General features: G+C 33.5%; 1 protein-coding gene across 1 annotated transcript in view; it reads right to left on the reverse strand.

The window, feature by feature from the left end:
- The window catches only part of Klhl1 (kelch like family member 1), a 351846-nt gene that overhangs the window by 206802 nt on the left and 124841 nt on the right, over window positions 1–20203 (reverse strand). The window contains exons 2-3 of the mRNA XM_036199577.1: window positions 13626–13808; window positions 1122–1258 (exon numbers count right to left, since the gene is read on the reverse strand). Coding sequence (XP_036055470.1) covers window positions 1122–1258; window positions 13626–13808 — 320 coding nt within the window. The remainder of the gene's footprint in view (window positions 1–1121; window positions 1259–13625; window positions 13809–20203) is intronic.

Below are 20203 nucleotides of genomic sequence, written 5' to 3' on the forward strand. Positions count from 1 at the left end.
AGTGTGCCAGAGAATGAAAACTGGATATGAGCACTTGCTTTTCTGTTCCTGGAAGGATCCCTAAAAGATTAGATTCATGACCTCTTCCACATTCTAGAAAATAAGAATGCAACTTTAAAAAACAATAATCAATTCACACAAAAAATTCCTTTTTTGAAATTTTCATACATTTATTTAATGTATTCTGCTTACTCTCACTCCTACCTTCTTGTATTTTCTTACCTTCAATATTAAACTTCCATCATCTTTTTAAATCTCCTTCTCATATCCATTCTTCTGTGTTTTTTAACAATATTTTAAAATTATTGATTGAAAACAAAAATATCTGATTTCATATCATATAGCTGGATCTGATTTCAAATTCTATTATCAAGGTTCATGCATTTTATCATTTCTTTTTATATATCCTTTGAGACATTATATCACTTTTTTTTCTTTTAGCTCATCTATTTACTTAAATTGTGATCTTCTGGTAAGGAGAGAACTGACTTATATATTAAATTATTCCCTTCAGTACAGCTCAGACTTGCACATTGAACAATATTTTAAAAAAAGGAAATTCATAAATGTTTATTTTCAAATAACCTAAATGTCCAACAAAATATATAAATATTGTAAATTAGGAAAAGTTTTCAAATTTCCAAAGCTATTTATTCTCCCAAACCTATATAATTATTGGCCCTTTCTGCTAAGCTGCTATGGCAATATGAAAGGTCATATAAAATTTTAACATTAAATTAATACAACATGAAAAATATAAATTATGTTAACCCATACTGCTGAAAAGAAGAAAATCTTTTTATAATTTTAATGTTCTGACCAATTATGGAGAAAATATATTTATATTTAATGATTAATTCGACTATTTATTTCTAAACTTCATTCTATCAAATACTGATTTTAATCATGCATTTAATTCTGTGCAAATATGGTGTGGAAAATTAAAAAAATAAACACCTTTATACATTTGTGATTTCAGTAAGTAGAAAGACTGATTTTTCCCCTATTATACAGTCTACATATAAAAGTTTAATGATAAAATTTCAGCAGTTTTTTAGATTCAGAAGACTTAAAGTCAACATCAAAATATTGGCATATGAAGTATAGTTATTTTACTGTACCTGTATATGCAAATTGAACAAGATCCCAGAGTGCATTTGGGTCTATGCCTTCCATCTTGATCTCCTCTTGCTTGGCTTCACAAACATCACTTGTAAACATGGCAGCAAAATAGTCAGAGACAGAACTCAGAACAAGCCTGAAAGAGTGACAGGGTCTGTTTTAGGCAGTGGACATAAAGCACAGAGCAATGAGTTCACCAGACACAACACGGAGCAAAGAATCAATATCAGCTGTTGAGTCCATCATAGTTACATTTCCTAGTCACTGTAAACATATATTCGCAAGGGTGTTTGTGGTACAGCACATTGCCAGAATCCTTTGGGTATACATAAAACAAATCTGTGGATGAGTCATGAATTAGTATCATTTTTAAAAATTGTGAAACCTAACTCCTGATTTCTGTGGTATATTCACAAATTTTCATTCCTATTAGCAAAGAATAAGCTCTCCTTATATATCCTTAACATTTCCAATGGGTGTGTTGTGTGTGTGTGTGTGTGTGTGTGTGTGTGTGTGTGTGTGTGTGTGTGTGTTTACAGATTTGTTGGCATTGTGTACTTTTATCTCTTTACTTCTATTATAATTCATTAATTAAAAATGCCAGTACCGTTTTACCTGAAATACTTAGGAATCATAATTTTTTTGACTCTGATACTCCTTTCTTTAGTGACTCATACAAAATATGAAATGGAATTTTTCCAACTGTTAAGAAAAATGGAATCATAAACCGGAGGAAAATGGAGCTAGAAAATGTTGTACTGAGCCAAGCAACCAGGGCACAGAAAGACGAGTGCCATATGTTGGGTCTTAGAGGTGCATTTTGGTTCCCAAGTATTAGATATGTTCAAATTGTAGGGAAATGTGTCAGGAAGCAAGAAGATAGCCATGAACCAAGAGAGGCAAAAGACTTGAAGATGGGCGGGGGGATACTAAAACGAAAGTGGTAAGTGCCGGGGAAACGCCAGCATGGGAAGGTTTAAATAGGGATGCTGTCGCAGAATGTAGGAAATATGAGAGGGCTAATCAAAGCTAAAGACATATGAAAAAGACACGCAAGTACTAAATTTATAATTAAAGTTTGTAGTAACAATAATAATACATAAATGTGTTTAAACAGACATGTGTTGTCGAATATTACTTTAAGGTGTGTTACTTTTGTTTATGTTGCATTTGTTTAACTCTGTGAAGCTGTGTCACTGTGCTTGTGTAAAACACCTGATGGTCTGATAAAGAACAGAACTGCCAATAGCAAGGCAGGAGAAAGGAGAGGCAGGGTTGGAAGATAGATGGACAGGACTAATTTAAAGTTAAGGAAAGCTGGCAAAAACAAAACAAAACAAGCTAAGTCCTGGCATTCATAATTAAGAATAAGCCTCCTTGTGTGATTTATTTGGGAGCTGGGTGGCGGGCCCCCCAAAACAGCAAAAAGAAAAAGTAGCCAGCAACATGTGTGCTCTTCATGGGTAGATAGGGTTACTCCCAGAAGTCAAGCGTTTTCATAACCATTGGCGAGTTTGTGATCCCTCCCTACGAGTTACTTGGCCAGGGAGTTCCAGAGGAATCAACACTGGTTGCTGCCATTCTCATTGTTTTCCCGTCAAAATTAGACATTATGACCCTGATGCAAGAAAAAAAACAAAACAAAACAAACCAAACACATTAATCTCTGATACAGGACACAAAGACCCGAGTCTGGAGCAGAAAAGCTAACTTTTTGTTGCTAGCTAACATAAAATCACTTGTTTTAAACTGCTGGGATGTGGCCCACTACAATACTGACCTGCTGGGCAGTGTGTGTGTGTGTGTGTGTGTGTGTGTGTGTGTGTGTGTGTGTAATTATATATATATATATATATACATATATATACATATGTATGTGTATATATATATATATAGTGTGTGTATATAATATATGTACATATGTATGTATGTATATTCATATATATCCTGGTGAAATAACTCTGCACATATTATAATTGATTTTATGGAGTTGAGATATGTCCTACAAAAGGGATATAATACTTGTTACTGTACTTTAAACTTTTTTAAAGTCGTGTAGTCAGCCATGTCACAGACTTTAAAGGGGAGTCTATGATTGTTTAACATTCCTTTCGACATTCCTGGATTTATCTGGAGACTAATTCTGCTCTTTAGCAGTGGGCAGACATGCATCTTTTTACCCTCCGCAGTTGGTCATGAAGAGACTCAACCTGTTGAAAATAAGTGACTACTGAGTGTTCAAGCCTAAGGTCTCTATTGCCCCTTCTGAGGATATTGTGTTATTTTAGAAGAGGGAAACGAAAGAATACAAGAGCCTATTGAGGGGAATGGATTTATGAAATGTTTTCTTCTATATATGGCGTTGCTGCTGCAATTGTGAACACACAGAAGCTACAGGTCCCTGCACTAAGCTTGTAGAAAAAAAGAAAGAAAACAGCATGTGTCCTTCATCATTCTGACATTGACATGTGACGGTGGGGCATGTGAGGCCACGAGGAGCTATTAGCAGTTATTGTTTCTAGAGAAAGGATATCATTATCATTTCATCAACTGTGTTGCTATTGATGAACTCCCATGCTCCAGTTTCTTTAGCCATGCTCCTATATGCAACCTTCACTGACCTCAGTGGGGCAAAATTATATTTATAAAAGCATTCATGAAAGAAGGGGAGAAATATGATCAAAGTAAGCACAGAGTAAGTGACCGTGGGGGAGGAAAAAGAGAGTGAATATGGTGGCACGTCAGTGTGTGTGTTTAACTGTTTATCAGTACTGCATGTAACAGTATGTTAATGTTTATCAGTATTGCATGTAACAGTATGTTAATGTTTATCAGTATTGCATGTAACAGTATGTTAATGTTTATCAGTACTGCATGTAACAGTATGTTAATGTTTATCAGTATTGCATTTAACAGTATGTTAATGGTTATCAGTACTGCATTTAGAATGAACTAAATAGGGGCTTAAGAGATAGCTCAGTGTTTAAGAGCACCTGCCACTGTTCTTCCAGAGGACCTGTGTTTGATCATCAGCACCCATGTGGCAGCTAACAACTGTCTGTAACTTGAGTTCCAAGGTATTTATCCCTTCTTCTGACTGTCTTAGACACCAAGCAAGCGTATGGTACATATATATACATGGAGGCAAACCAAAAAGACACTTAAATTAAAAAAATGAAAAAAAGTTAGCTAAATAATGAAAATATAAACTTGTGAAAATACAATATGAATTGTACCCAATGACCCCTTGAATATTATATTACAAATTACCCCCAGCCAGTATAAGAGGTCAGGATTTCCTTCATTCACCAGCATTATTCTCTCACTGACACATTTGCACTATTTAATGTATATTATATGAAATTTCAGCAGAATAACTTTGTTTGTTCCTTCCTGTTTCATTAAGAATTTAAAAATTTGATGTCTATTTGGTAGTACAATCTATAAATTTCCTCTGATTTTCTAGTGTTTGCGTTTTGATTTTGAAGGAGGATCAATTCCCTGTCAGTAGAAGAAAACATTTTCTGTAGATTTCTTCTTTTCTAATGAATATAAGTGACCTGTCCTTGTGCACACCAGAAGAGGGTGCCAGATCTCTTTACAGATGGATGTGAGCCACCATGTGGTTGCTGGGAATTGAACTCAGGACCCCTGGAAGAGCAGCCAGTGCTTCTAACTACTGAGCCATCTCTACAGACCAACTTCTTATTGTGTAGCACTGAGGATAAACTGTTATCCTAGCTTTCATTTATCAGAATTTTTTTCTAGTTTCATCTGCAAGAACTCATAAAATATTTTTACTTAAATGAAGGATTCTCAATTTATTTCATTCATTTGTAAAGAGAAGGTATGTATAATTTTATCATCTAGGCTTAATTAGTTTTAATAGAAAAAAAGATTTCAAACGTATTGTTTTTCTTATGTAACATGCCATTTATTTATACTTATTTTAATTTATAATTAGAATTTTAATAGGTTTTTACAGTGATAAAAACACACATTTTTTAACCCATAGATATTTTTCTTGATGTATGCAGTAGTGAGGTTTACCTCTTATAACCAAAGATTAAAATTTGATGGCATATGTTTTCTCATCTTTTCATAGAGTTCACTTCCCTCTGTGTCTAACAAAGTTAGTAAATGTCTTAACAATTCCCAATGTCTCATAGTTTAAGTTGTAATTTGTTTCATATTCAACATTTCATTTTCCCTCTGGTTTATTTTAGGTGTTTCACATTTGTTGAAAATAACTCATTTGCTCTTTTTTTTCATACAGCAATGTAACAAAAAGTTTAGTTAATTCTGTTGTAACTTTTATAACCTTTTGATTATTTAAGCACCCAAGTCTTCTCTAGGTCCCTGTTCACCGGATGGAGTTACTCTCCATTATGGAATATGTTCTCCTACTTCTTCCATATGTGGTAAGTTCTTATTGTATAACATATATTACATCACTCTTTGCCCCACGTAGAAACTAACAGGAGATATGATCACTTTTTGTTATTGCTTTCGTTTATGAGGTTTCCATATTTCCCTTTTTTTTTTTTGTTTGTGTGGTTTGTGATATTTTTTTTCTTTTTGGGGCGAGTGGAGGGAGGATGTTTAAGACAGGGTTTCTCTGTGTAACAGCTTTGGTTGTCCTAGAACTTGCTTTGTACCTCAGGCTGGACTCACACTAACTGAAATCCACCTGGCTCTACCTCTCATGTGCAGAGATTAAAGGTGTGCATCACCAGTCCCTCACTAGTTTTTGGTGAAGCAAAAAAAAAAAAAAAAAAACAATAGGACATACAGAAGAATGAAAGAAAGGTAAAAATCCTCAAGGCAAAATGTAGATGAAGAGAAACAGGTTAAATTAAGTTATACAAGCTGTTGAGACTAGCATAAGTTAAGGTCAAGAATTCATAACTAATTAAGTCTCTATGTCATGATTTGGAGCTAGCAGTCTGAGAAAACCCTGCTACATGCTTAAATATAAAATAATTCAATAATATAATAATAATTAGTTTTATTTGAAAAACACAGGAATATCCAAATATTTACATTAAGCCAATTAAAAAATATGTAAGTAGTGATTATTTTTATTAAAATGGTAAATATTATACCACCATAAACACTAAATTATGCATCTCTCTAAGCATAAGTATTTCAACATAAACCCAACCAGCTTGTTCTTACACACAAAGTTTGTATTACAGGCAGGTCACATTGTGAAGAGCAAAATATTTTGTAACCTGTGTTGTGCAAGTTTAAATCATCAAATGAAATCTTCTCCATCAGCTTTAGGAAAATGCTTCCATCTCAGTAACGGAAGTGTAGAAAGTTTACTCCTGCATTTAGATTTAGTGACACAAAAGATTTGAATTAGAGTCTATGATTTAGTATTTGGCAAAAATGAACATCTTTATATGCGCTTATTTAGCTTCAGTTAATGCAAGCCAAGCTGGTGCAAAAATTCCATCTGAGAGAGAATGTAACCACTAAGGAAAAATCCTTACTGGGGTCAGTAAATTCTTTGCAAGTCTATTAAAGATTCCTATGTTCCACTTCAATTTATTGTAGTGTTTGACACTGTTGACATCCCACTTTTTAAAGCATTTTTTTTTTTTTTGGAAGTTATGGAGCAGTGCAGACTTTCTTATCTCAGCTTTACCTTTGAGTCAGTGACTTCTTTCTTTGACTCCTTGACTCTTCCTTTGCTGTACAGTATTATGGACTTCTGGTTTTGCCTTAATATTAGCTCTTACAAAACCACTCTTTAGTAATGCTTTAATGATGTGTACTATGGCTCTACTGCAATTCCAGTTTTAAAAAAAGAAAAAAAGGCCTATGATTCCACTGGCATTTGACTGTCTTCAATCTAAATTCACAGTGGTCTGCCTGCAATTTTCTTACATTTAACTTTGCTTGTTTCTAACTGTTATGGCATTAGGGATCTTTCAGATGATATGAATGAAGTTCTTTACCATGTCTGAGGAGTATGTGGAGCTCTTGAAATTGAAAGCCCCAATCTCTGAGCACCTATCTGTCAGCCTCCACACACTCCTCACTTCTAGACAAGTAACGGGACCAATGACAAGGACTAACACACCACTTTAATATTCTTGAAGAAAAGCATCATTGTTAATATTACGTGCCAATAATTAAAATATGTGTGCTTTTGAATTGAGAATAACTTGATTAAAATTCTGACAGATTCTCTACTCTGGAAGCAGGTAAAATATTTAGTGTAAGTCAGGTTTTGTTTCATTATAAAATGGAAGGAATCATAATGATATATAATGTTTATAAATATGCATATAAGTAATAAGGATATTCTTGAAATTCACTAATTGGCTACTAAATATATCTGTTTAATAATAATATTTAATAAGGTAGAAAACACAACATGATACATATGGAAACTCAGGATTTCAGATCATAGAATTATATTTTCTTGTACTAGTCACATATTATCTCCTTATTCATCATTTAAATGTTCACTTCTTCCATCTATGGCTATTTAAAACAATAAGAGATAGTTTTAAAAACATGACAACCTATCCTTCCTTTTGTTCTTTGGACCATATTCTGTACAAATAAGCTTTATAAGTTTATTGTATGTAATCATCCATCCTATTATTAATAAATGATAAACATAAAATTATAAATAACTTCCCTTGTAATAGCTGATTGCCCTGAACTATTGGTGAAAACATATAATCATCTTAGGATTTTCAATACTATCGAACCATGAATAAAGTCTGAATTTTTAAAATAATTTTTGAAATTAAAATATATTGATTCCTTTTCCCCCTTTCCCATTTACTCCTCGAAGTTCTCCCATTTAAACCCTCCTTGCTTTCTCAAAAATTCACTGCCTTTTTAAAATTGTTGTTATGTATATGTGTGTGAGTTTAAATATAGATATATATTATAAATACAACCTTCTCTCTCTGGCTGTTTATGTTTCCCCAAGGTATTTAGCCCTTTAGCACTTTCCTCTTAAAGCAAATGAGACTATGAGACTATTAATAAATTATATATGTGACAAAACATGACATTCTAGACATGGCTTAGTAATTGTGGCCCTAAAGTTAGAAACTATCATACACTATAAAGATCATTATTCTTGGTTACTTCCCAGAATTGAAGGTACATTCCTGTTGCCATAGACACCACACACTTCAGACACAGGACTTAGTGCAATCCACGTGGAACTTATGTGGAAATCTGCTCCATGAAAACTACCTCTCATAGTATTTGTCTTACATATATACTATTTGAGATGCACTTTTTAAAAAAAAAATTATTATATTTGTGTTTTAAGTTTACACATCAGCCATGGGTTTCCCTGTCCTCCCTGCTCCTGCCCCCAACTCCACCTTCCCCCCAGCACCTCCCCTCCATTCCCATCTCCTCCAGGGCCAAGATTCCCCTGGGGATTCAATTCAACCTGGTGGATTCAGTACAGGCAGGTCCAGTCCCCTCCTTCCAGGCTGAGCAAAGTGTCCCTGTGTAAGCCAGCTCATGCACTAAAGATAGGTCTGGGTCCCACAGCCTGGATGCCTCCCAAACAGTTCAAGCTATTCAATTGTCTCACTTATCCAGAGGGCCTAATCCAGCTGGGGGCTCCACAGCCTTTGGATCATAATTCATGTGCTTCCATTCGTTTGGCTATTTGTCCCTGTGCCTCTCCAATCTTGGTGTCAACAATTCATGCTCTTATAATCCCTCCTCTTTCTCCACAATTGGACTCCTGGAGCTCCACCTGGGGCCTGGCTGAGGATCTCTGCATCCACTTCCTTCAGTTATTGGATGACAGTTCCAGCATGACCCTTAGGGTGTTTGGCCATCTGATCACCAGACTAGGTCACATCAGGCTTTCTCTTGACCACTGCCAGCAGTCTACAGAAGATGTATCATTGTGGATTTCTGGGGACCTCTCCAGCACTCTGCCTATTCCTGTTCTCATGTGGTCATCATTTATCATGGTCTCTTATTCCCCATTCTCCCTTTCTGTTCGTGATCCAGCTGGGATCTCCTGCTCCCCTAAGCTTTTTTTCCCTCAAATATTGCCCTTCATTACTCCCACTGTCGTCCAGGTTGTTCATGTAGATCTCATCCATTTCTCTGTCATTGGACGATCCCTGTGTCTTTCCTAGGGTCCCGTTTCCTATGTAGCCTCCCTGGAGTTGTGTAGCAGTCTAGTCATTTTTTTTTTTTTTTTTTACATCTAGTATCCTACTATGAGTGAGTACATGCCACGTTTGTCCTTCTGAGTCTGGTTACCTCACTCAGGATGATTTTTTTCTAGATCCATCCATTTGCCTGCAAACCTCATGATGTCATTGTTTTTCTCTGCTGAGTAGTACTCCATTGTGTATATGTACCATATTTTCTTTATCCATTCTTTAGTTGAAGGGCATCTAAGTTGTTTCCAGGTTTTGGCTATTACAAACAATGCTGATATGCTGCTATGAACAGAGCTAAGCAAACGTCCTTGTGGTATGGTTGAGCATTCCTTGGGTGTATGCCCAAGAGTGCTACAGCTGGGTCTTTGGGGAGATGCATTCCCAATTTTCCAAGCTTTCCCTATTTGCAGATGACATGATAGTATACATGAGTGACCCAAAAATTCAACCAAGGAGCTGATACAGCTTATAAACACCTTCAGCAACATAGCAGGATACAAGATCAACTCAAAAAGAAAATCAGTAGCCCTCCTATATACAATAGACAAACAGGCTGAGAAGGAAATCAGAGATACATCACCTTTTACACTAGCCACAAATGATACAAAATACCTTGGGGTTACTCTAATTAAGCATGGGAAGGAACTATATGTCAAGAACTTTAATTCCCTGAAAAAAGAAATTAAATAAGATGTCAGAAAATGGAAAGATCTCCCATGCTCATGGATAGGCAGGATTAACATAGTAAAAATGGCGATCTTACCAAAAGCAATCTACAGATTCAGTGCAATCCCCATCAAATTACCAACAGAATTCTTCACAGACCTGGAACGAATAATACTCAACTTCATATGGAAAAACAAAAAACCCAGAATGGCCAAAAGAATCCTGTACAATAAAACAACCTCTGGAGGCATAACAATCCCCGACCTCAAGCTCTACTATAGAGCTAATGTAATAAAAACAGCTAATGTAATAAAAACAGCTTGGTACTGGCATAAAAACTGACATGTTGACCAATGAAATCTAATTGAAGACCCTGACATTAACCTGCACACCTATGAACATATAATTTTTGACAAAGAATCTAGAAATTTACAATGGAAAAAAGAAATCATCTTCAACAAATGGTGCTGTCATAACTGGATGTCAATGTGTAGAAGGCTTCAAATAGATCCATGTCTGTCACCATGCACAAAACTTAAGTCCAAGTGGATCAAAGACCTCAACATACATCCAGGTACTCTGATAGAAGAGAAAGTAGGTAATCGTCTTGAACACATTGGCACCAGAGAACACTTTCTAAATATAACATCAGAGGCACAGACACTGAGAGAAACAATCAATCAATGGGACTTGTTGAAACTGAGAAGCTTTTTTAGAGCAAAGAACAGGGTCAACAAGACAAAGCAACAGCCTACAGAATGGGAAAAGATCTTCACCAACCCCAAATCTGACAGAGGGCTGATATCTAGAATATATAAAGAACTCAAGAAATCAGACATCAAAATGCCCAACAGTCCAATTAAGAAACAGGCTATAGAACTAAAGAGAGAATTCTCAACAGAGGAAGCTCAAATGGATGAAAGACATTTATGGAATTGCTCAACATCCCTAATTATCCAGGAAATGCAAATCAAAATGACTCTGAGATACCACCTTACACCTGTCAGAATGGCTAAGATCAAAAACACAGAAGACAGCTCATGCTGGAGAGGATGTGGAGCAAGGGGAACTCTCCTCCACTGCTGGTGGGAATGCAAGCTTGTACAGCCACTTTGGAAATCAATATGGCCCTTTGTTTTTAAACAAATAAACAAAAACTATTATATGAATCTATGTTTAGAATGAAGTAAATTTAGTCACATTAAATAAGAATAAAATTAGCTACTAAGAACATAACTGGAATTTAAGGTAGATTCTATTTAATGGTAGGTTACAGATAATTTGTACTTGTCATACATATTACATGATATATTTCTATCAATAATGGCAAGTGTTGGTTAATTAATATCTTGTAAATGTCATTTCAATTTCATAGTAATATTTAAAAAATAATTGTATATGGTAAGTTACTGACACTCTCAGTGACTAAGATTGGGCTTCATATTACACAGATGTTAAATCGTCTTTGGCATGCATGTCCAGGTATTTATCTTTGGTCCATGTGAACAATTTGTATTGATGTCACTCTAGAAATTGTGTTAGCTTTTTTGGACTCATTTTTTACAGTCAATATCTTAGATATATGCATACAGTTAACCAACTATGAATGTGTCTGCTTGTTATATATATATATATATGATTTACATATATATCATATATGTAATACTGATTAATTTTTTAATGTATAGGAATACTATTGAAGAGATTTAAACATTTGGGCAATTTGTCCTTTCTATGAATTCAACAATATATGAAATTATCAAGGAAATCTAAAATTAATTTTTTTCTCTTGCTATATCCATGGAATTAGATTCAGTTACCTCATTGATACTAACATCAACTGTATTATTTACTTTTAAAACATGTGTATTATAATTATATTTCCTGTTTACTTTAGCTCAGTGATAGAGCGCTTGCCTAGCAAGGACAAGGCCCTGGGTTCTGTCCTCAACTCCGCCAAAAAAAAAAAAAAAGAAAAGAAAAAGATAAGAAAAGAAAAGAAAAGAAAAGAAAAAAGCCTATAATTTCAATTCAATGTAATAATATACAAATTATTATAGTGTAACATTTGAAAATTAATGATGAGAAAATACTGTATATGATCAATTAATGTAATTTTTGTAGGCTTTTTATACATGTAGTTGCTTGAAACCACAAATATAAAAAATTCAGATTTCTTGAATTCAGGTATGGAATCAAATCCCTACTGAAATTGAAATAATTTTCTCATATAAAAATAAAAAGAAGTATAAAGCTGTACTACCATATGTTTATCAAATCATTGTATTTTTAAATGTAAACTTACTATCTATCAACCCTGAACTATAAAATTCCATGTCTAATACATGGAATGGAATTATTTGTCTCAATTATGCAAACAGTGTATGGAAATATTTATTCTTTTAAATATATATTTGACTATAAGAGCCATGTTGTGTCATAACTTGATGATTCACAATTGTAAATTTGAAATGTATCAATTTTATAATTTAAACCAATGATTAATTTCCATAATACCCAGAATTTTTAATGTGGTAAAATAAGATATTTAATTTCAAATATGAGACACACTTGCTAAATTATAGTTTCCCTAACATCATTATAAGTCAGATGAAAAATTCTAATATTGTCATTAGTTATTTATGATGAAACAATATTATGAAAATATTTACTAAATTCTAACAGAATGGACATTTTGCTGAACTTCACATCTATAGTTGATAATATATATTAGAATAACTTTTGATTTAAGCAAATATCATCCTGTGTAATCCCACTGTTTGTTTTATGTGCCTTTAAGGAAGTAATAGAAGAACCAATGTTACTTGCCTTAGATTCCCATGTAGTTGGATTTTACAACATAGCTATACTCTTACATTACGTATTCTTCCATGCCCCTGACCCAATTAATGCATCTGTATCATTTGCTGACAAAAGCAAATACAGATTTTGAAAGCAACTTTCTAAAATCTATCATAAAAATTGATGCAACATTTAAGAATACTGGTTGATAAAAGTGATTTTTTTTTTTTTCTGGTTCAGTTGGGATAAACTGGAACCAGTTACTCAATCCCTTATAAAACTCTGTGAAGATTTCTATAAAGTATCCCCTTTCTTCTCTATATGATGCTTTCTATGCTCTTCAATATAGTCAAAGTAAAGCCCACTGGGAGGGGCAGACACAGTCCTGAGATAGACACACACAGGGCAGACAAAGACAGAGGGACAGACAGATTCATAAGATATTCTGCAGGTAGGCACAGAATCAGACACATGCAACATATAGTATATGGAAGACACTAGAGCATGAAGTAGAGAATTCAAATCTCAATTGGCTCTTGACTAAATCACCCCAAGTGAAAGTGCTTTATTTATTTTTTAATTCAACATCACTGAATTACTGGAACTCAAAGCTACTCACTAAAGCATCTAATATATACAGGTATTCGATGTGTTATAAGAATATTTAGATTCCTTTTATTTATTAGAAGTTAAATAATTCAAATATGTTGTAAGTTCCCCTCAATGTAAAGTAACAGTACAAAAACTCAAGTTCTCTAAGATATTCTAGTTCCTTACTATTATAATGTTCCAAATTCTGCAGCCTGACCACCAGTTTATGACTCTTATGAATACACAATTCCAATATTTACACTCCCATACCTATGAGCAGGTATCTTTCGATTCCCAACAATCAGGATGACATCACAGAGCTGCTGTTGCTTTAAATAATTTTCCATCTTCCTAAATGATTGCTCAGCATGATGAACAGCTTGATAGAATTCTTCAGAGCTACTGGAATCCAAATCACTTTGAGGTGTCAGTGAATGATTGGTCGTTGTCAACCTATAAACCACACAGAGAAATGGAAAGATAATGTTTATAAAGTGTCAATAGTGGTCCAGAGAGTTATGACCTGTTTTACAATTTAGAAATCTTTGTTTAAAGTCAGCTTCATGGAAATCAAATGAAAGAAATCCTTTTAAAAATTTATTTTAACAAAATTATTTGTTTTAGGAAGCAGTCACTGAATTGAAAAAACATCTTTTCTTGTCTTAAAAGGTGACTTAAGATAGATTTTCTGCATCAGAATATTAGAATATTAAATAAATCTTAAAAGAGTCAAAGAAATCATATATTCATTACATATTTATTTAAAATTTATCAATGTTAAATATTAATATTTATTTTTTTGTTATATACCAACTAGAATACTAAGCCTCCATGAAAATAAGAACTCTTTTCATCTTATTGGGCAACATTGGTAAACTTGAAAGACATTACAAAAAGAGAAATACCCAAGCTCACAAAGCAACTGTAGTAAATTCTTACTCATATGAAGACTCTAATAAAGAAAATCACATGCAATGTGAAAGTAAAATGATAGTGATTGAAGACTAGAGACATGAAGGTGTAAAAAGTGGTGTTAAAAATTGGCCAGTAAATATAAAATTACAGTAAAGTAGAAGAATGAAGTTATGTTCTCTGTTATACTTGAAAAGGCTATAGTTATAGTGATATTTTATTTGTATTGAGATGTGATTTTATTTGTATGTCAATAAAGTTGCCTTGAGGTCAGAGCAAGCCAGAGCAGAAGCCTAGCAGTAGTGGGGCACGCCTTTAATCCCAGCACTTGGGAGGCAGAGCTAGGCGCATCTCTGTGTGTTCAAGGACACAGCCAGCAGGGCAGACACACGCCTTTAATCTCAATACCAACCATAGACGACCTGGAGGTCTGTACAAACAGGCAGTGACAAGGAGGTCATGTGGCTGGGTTTACAACCAATGAGAAAACAGAACAGAAAGTCTTTAAATAGACAGGACGCACAGAAGTAGGTCTCTTGCGGAGAGGAAGAACGGCAGAAGCAGTGAAGGGTAAGGTTTTCCGCTTTTGCTCTGACCTCTAGGTTTTTAACTCTGCAATCGGTTCTGTGTTTCTTATTTAACAAGCTGGATACATCTACATATAGTCAATGTTTCAAAATATCAGGAGACAATTTTGAATATTTTGCCTCAAAAATGATCAATGCTTGACATAATGAATATGCTTGTTACCTTGGTTTTAACATAAGCTATGCATATTAAAGCTTTATAATATGGTTCATAAACTTGTATGATAATGCTTCAATTAAATTATCTTAACATTATTATTGTACTTTAACTTCCATGATCAATACAAATAATATTATATTAAAACTATGTTTAATAATAAATTGATTGAAAAACTATCATTAAATTAAATATTTTAAGTTGCTAAAAATAAACAAAAAAAGTTTATGATGCCCAAGTTTTTCAACATGACCAAAATGAACAGGGATGTGGTAAGGGATTAGCTGGAAACCTCCTTCCTCAGCACATTAGCAAAACTCTTGTGCAAAATATTACCAGTATAAATGAAAAGTATTCATTAAAAGGCTCATGTACCACAAACAATACTGAGTTAATTGATGAATACATTTTATTTATAGAAAGACAGCTGACACATCATAAGCAAATACCGTATCCATTTAAACTTTATTTCCCATTGAGAATGAGATTTAAAGATTCCTTTTCCATCCAATTTGATTGGCGGTCCTTTAGAGCACAACGTGAAGCAAAGTAAAACTATGATAGATAGATAAAATGAATAATTGCTGTCGACTGGAAAAGATGTTTCTATGTGCCTACAACAATCAAAATAATTTACAAAATATTTAACATATATGAAGTCTTTAAAATTATGGGTCATCTGTTATGAACATTATTAATCTATTCAATATGATTATTTTCAGAGACTTTCAAGGATGCCTTTAAATATTTCAAATTTTGTTATGCTATGTATATTTCTTTCAAATAGGAATAAAAGTTGCTAAGTTCATGACAAATTTCTCCAAATTACACTTGATATTTCCAGGATTGTGTGTAGAATTCATCACTCCTGACTAAAATTGAAAATAATAAAGGTAGTCCTGGAGAATGGCTCCAGCTTTATTTGAAGCAGAAGTTGTAAAATGATTCCCTCCAGATCCTTTTATCATAATTGATCTGCAAGTTTAATAAAATGTTTTAGTGTGAAAGTTTTATTCTTACTGATGATTTCATAATTTAATAAATGCTATGAACATTTAGCTGCAAGTCATCCCAGTTTGGGTGAATGCACTATTACTAAATTGGATAAAACAAGTTTGATTCATAGTGAGAGTCTAGAATTACTTAAAATAAAGGCTGAAATAGGGAGTGAGGGGTTGCATATTTTAAACCAACCTGTACAATATCAAGCAGGCTAAATTCTTGACATAGATAGGTTAGGTGATAATAAGCACCCACTCCATACTGATGAACTATTTGTAGTTGACAGTTAGTGGTAGAGGGAAAAAATCGTGGTTTTTTTTGTTGTTGTTGTTGTTTGGTTTTTTTTTGTTGTTGTTGTTGTTTGTTTGTTTGTTTTTTTCACATGTGGACAGTGGTAGGTACTGAGTGTCAGAACAGTAACACCCACAAGGGGAATAAAAACTGGACTTAGTGGATTAATTAAATAAAATGAAGGAGGATAGCAAGAACTCTGTTTTGTGGTATTGGAGAACTTGGAGGAAAATTATATCATATTTAATTGTATATAAGTATGGGATTCTCCAAATTTAAAAACAAAAACAAAAACAATGAAAATATGAACAGATAAGCAGAAACTGAATGTCAAGACTTTTTTTCCTGAATTCATCTTCTCCTACACTTTTATTTTTCTAAAAATTTTCATGTTTTGATTTCCTCTACACCACGGCTAGAAATAATTCAGTTTCTTCAAGGTCTTTTGATCTGTCAGATAAATGACGATGTTGGTTCAGCATGGTTTTCTCTTGTGCAAGTCTCATATATCATTTCTTAATCTCAAACTTGGGTAGGATTAATGTGCCTCAATCTTCAATCCTGGATGAGATTTATAAATCAGTTTTCCACACCAGAACACCCTTTATTTACAGGATAAGTTTCCTAATTTGATAAATAAGACAAGAATTTAGAAAACACATACTATGCATTTAGTAGTGTTTCCTCTTAATATTAAATAAAAATATATTTTGGACATTTTTTATATTATACTCAAGTAATTCCTGTTTAAATATTTAAAACCTTTATGCTTAAATAACAAATTAAAGAATCTTTAATAGAATGATTAAATTCTTTATTTTTTTTTTTTCAGAGCTGAGAACCGAACCCAGGGCCTTGCGCTTGCTTGGTAAGTGCTCTACCACTGAGCTAAATCCCTAACCCCAAATTCTATGTAATCTCTAATTTTTATCTTTATTATAATTAAGTAACAATGTTTGGAAAGATAATAAATACTATTTTAAAAGTTAGATTACAAACTCATATCACAATCAGCACATGATATAATCACCAGCCACCTGAAATATTTAAAATTATAATGGTTCTTGACCTCATGGACTATTAAAACTATAAATATAACTTTGTACTTTATTTCACGGTCATTTGTCCTGAAATAACTGCTTCACTCATTAACATTCATTAATGTCTCTTTTTGACCCTCCAACCTAAAACCACTAAAAGTTGAGCTCTCTAACTACCTACCTTTTGTTAATTTAACTTTTTTGAGAATTTTATATAAGAGAACTCTATCTACACTATGTCTAAATTATCTTTTCCCCATTCCAAGTCCCCTATGTGGTCACCTACACTCTCAAATCTATGCCTTCTTCTTCTGTAATTATTACTGTTACAATATATATGTATATGTGTGTGTTTGATATATGTTGCATATATGTGTGTATCACACACAAATATGTATGTATTTATAGCATTGGTCCCATTAAATGTGTTTGGGGCTAGCCAATTGGGTTAATATAACCTACTGGAAGGTGTATCCCTGAAGAAAAGTAATTGTCAGTCATCACCAAATATTTCTTACCTGTAAGTTTTAGCTTATGTGTGCAGCCTATGAATATGTATATACACATATATCTCCAAATACATAAATACAACATGCTATGTCTTTATAATGTTACTTGTATGTATGTTCTCAATACTTGTGGCAATATTGTATTTGTGCACTCCAATAAAACTTATCCGGGGACCAGAGATCATAGCCAGCTACCAAATTAGACATAGAGGTCAGGCAGTGGTGGCACACACCTTTAATCCCAACACTTGAGATCTCATGCCTTTGCTTAGGAAATACACAGCCTTTAAACCCAGCATTAGGAAGGAAGGAAGACAGCAGGGCACACAAAGGTATATAAGGTGTGAGCAAACAGGAAGTCTTGTTCTGGAGGCTGAGGAGTTTGTAAGGTGAGATTGGCTGTGGCTGGTTCTGTTTCTCTGATCTTCTAGCTTTCACCCCAATATCTGGCTCTGGTTTTGTTTGTTTGTTTGTTATTATTAATAAGACTGTTGAGAAATTCATGTTATATCTGGTGCCCAATGTTTGTGGAATGAATTCACAAAAACGACACTTGCTTGGGGCTTTACAGGTCCCTGCTCAACCCTAAACTGCACACAGCTGGAGTCTCCATACCAAGTGGGCTCAAATCCCTAAACAGCTGGATTCAAATGGTTCCACCTTTCACTTATTGTCTCCTGGTGGGTTGTGGTATCTCACTCAGTCCCCATCCTGGGCTGATATCACACTAAGTAGCTGTCTTGAAACCTGCCTGGGCTTCTATTGTTCTACGCAGATGTCTCAGATTTACATCTGAATCATCACTGTTGTCAAATTTGGTGAGTCAAGTAGGATTTCTTAAAGGGAGAAATTCGTTAAAAGAGAATTTTTTAACATTTTTACAATGGAGGGAATTTAGTCTCTATTTGATAACACATTGGGCAATTTGAAAGTGGAACAATTAAATGAGAAGATAATTACTGTTGATAGGATTTATATAACATCTGTTATGGATATTATTTGTTTGATCATTTTTGTTTCATCATTAAAGAAGATTGGTTATTTTGAGTGCCAACATAAAAGTTTTAGGAAAACTTGTTAAAACAAATCATAGAGAAATTCAGACAGAGACAAAAGAATTTAAATGCGAACCTATCTCAGCATTGAATTACATGCTTACAGAGCAATAGCCTAAGGTTTCCAAACAACCAACTTTAATCTATCTGGTAACCATACAGAAACTACCAAATGCTCAAGGCTGTGTACAAGCTAAATGGACTCCAGTGGAAATGTTAGATTTGAGGAAATTGAAAGAAGCTATAGTATCATATGGCATGCATTCTTCATTGTAAAGCAGATGCTAAACTCGTAATCAACTTGCAATAGAACTATCCCTCAGTACTGGAAAGATTCGGTTACAGCTGTCCTAGAGGTTTGTCCATAGTTACAATGGAGAATCTGGTAGAAAGAGGAGGCTAAGACTATAGAACAATGATGTAGGACTAGAGGTATGGAAATTTCCAAAGAGCAACTTCTTGGAGAAGGTGATTATACTGATATACAATGACAATTTTTATATGATGACCACACCCTAATTTTACACTGAATAGTAGCCTTGAATGCTTGGGACAGAATTGAAAAATTAAGGGAAAAATTGAGTCATTTACAAATATTATACAGGATCCAAAAGGAACCTTCACAGATATCTTACAGACATCTTCAGCAGTAAATACAATGATACAAAATTCAGAAGCTAGACAGATAATAATTGAATCTCTGGCTTTTTAAAATGCTAATGTACTGTGCAAAAAGGCAATTAAGCTATACTACTTGGGGGTGATAGAACAGCTATAACAGAAAGAACAAAAAATTCAGGAGAAACCATAAAGCACATTTTTTTTGTCAAACTCTAAAAGGATAAAGATAAAATTTAAAAATATGAATAAATGACATTCACATAAAAGATCTTATAGACACAGGTATGGATGTAAGAATAATTAATAAGACCATTTAGCATTTTGTGTTACAAACACTGATCATTTTGTATTTTAAAAACAATATGTTATAATTTTAATATGTAATTTACCATGTTTTATTTGATTTGTTATCTTTCTTTGTTTTATAAATTTCATGGTTCACAAATTAGCAATTATGAATGTTTATGCTAATATAACTATAAACAAAATTTAAATCTTAATGAATAATTCACAATGTAGTATATAAATAGTACTTTATAAATAAATGTGTTTTTAATTCTTTTTGTTTCACACCAAATACAAAGTTTTCATTTCATAGAGAAAAGAATAAGGTAATATTGTTACACAATGTAGTCTTTTTCATATTTATCTATATATAACATAGTAATTAAATT

Source organism: Onychomys torridus, chromosome 9 (assembly GCF_903995425.1).
Source record: "Onychomys torridus chromosome 9, mOncTor1.1, whole genome shotgun sequence".
NCBI classification, from domain to species: Eukaryota; Metazoa; Chordata; class Mammalia; order Rodentia; family Cricetidae; genus Onychomys; species Onychomys torridus.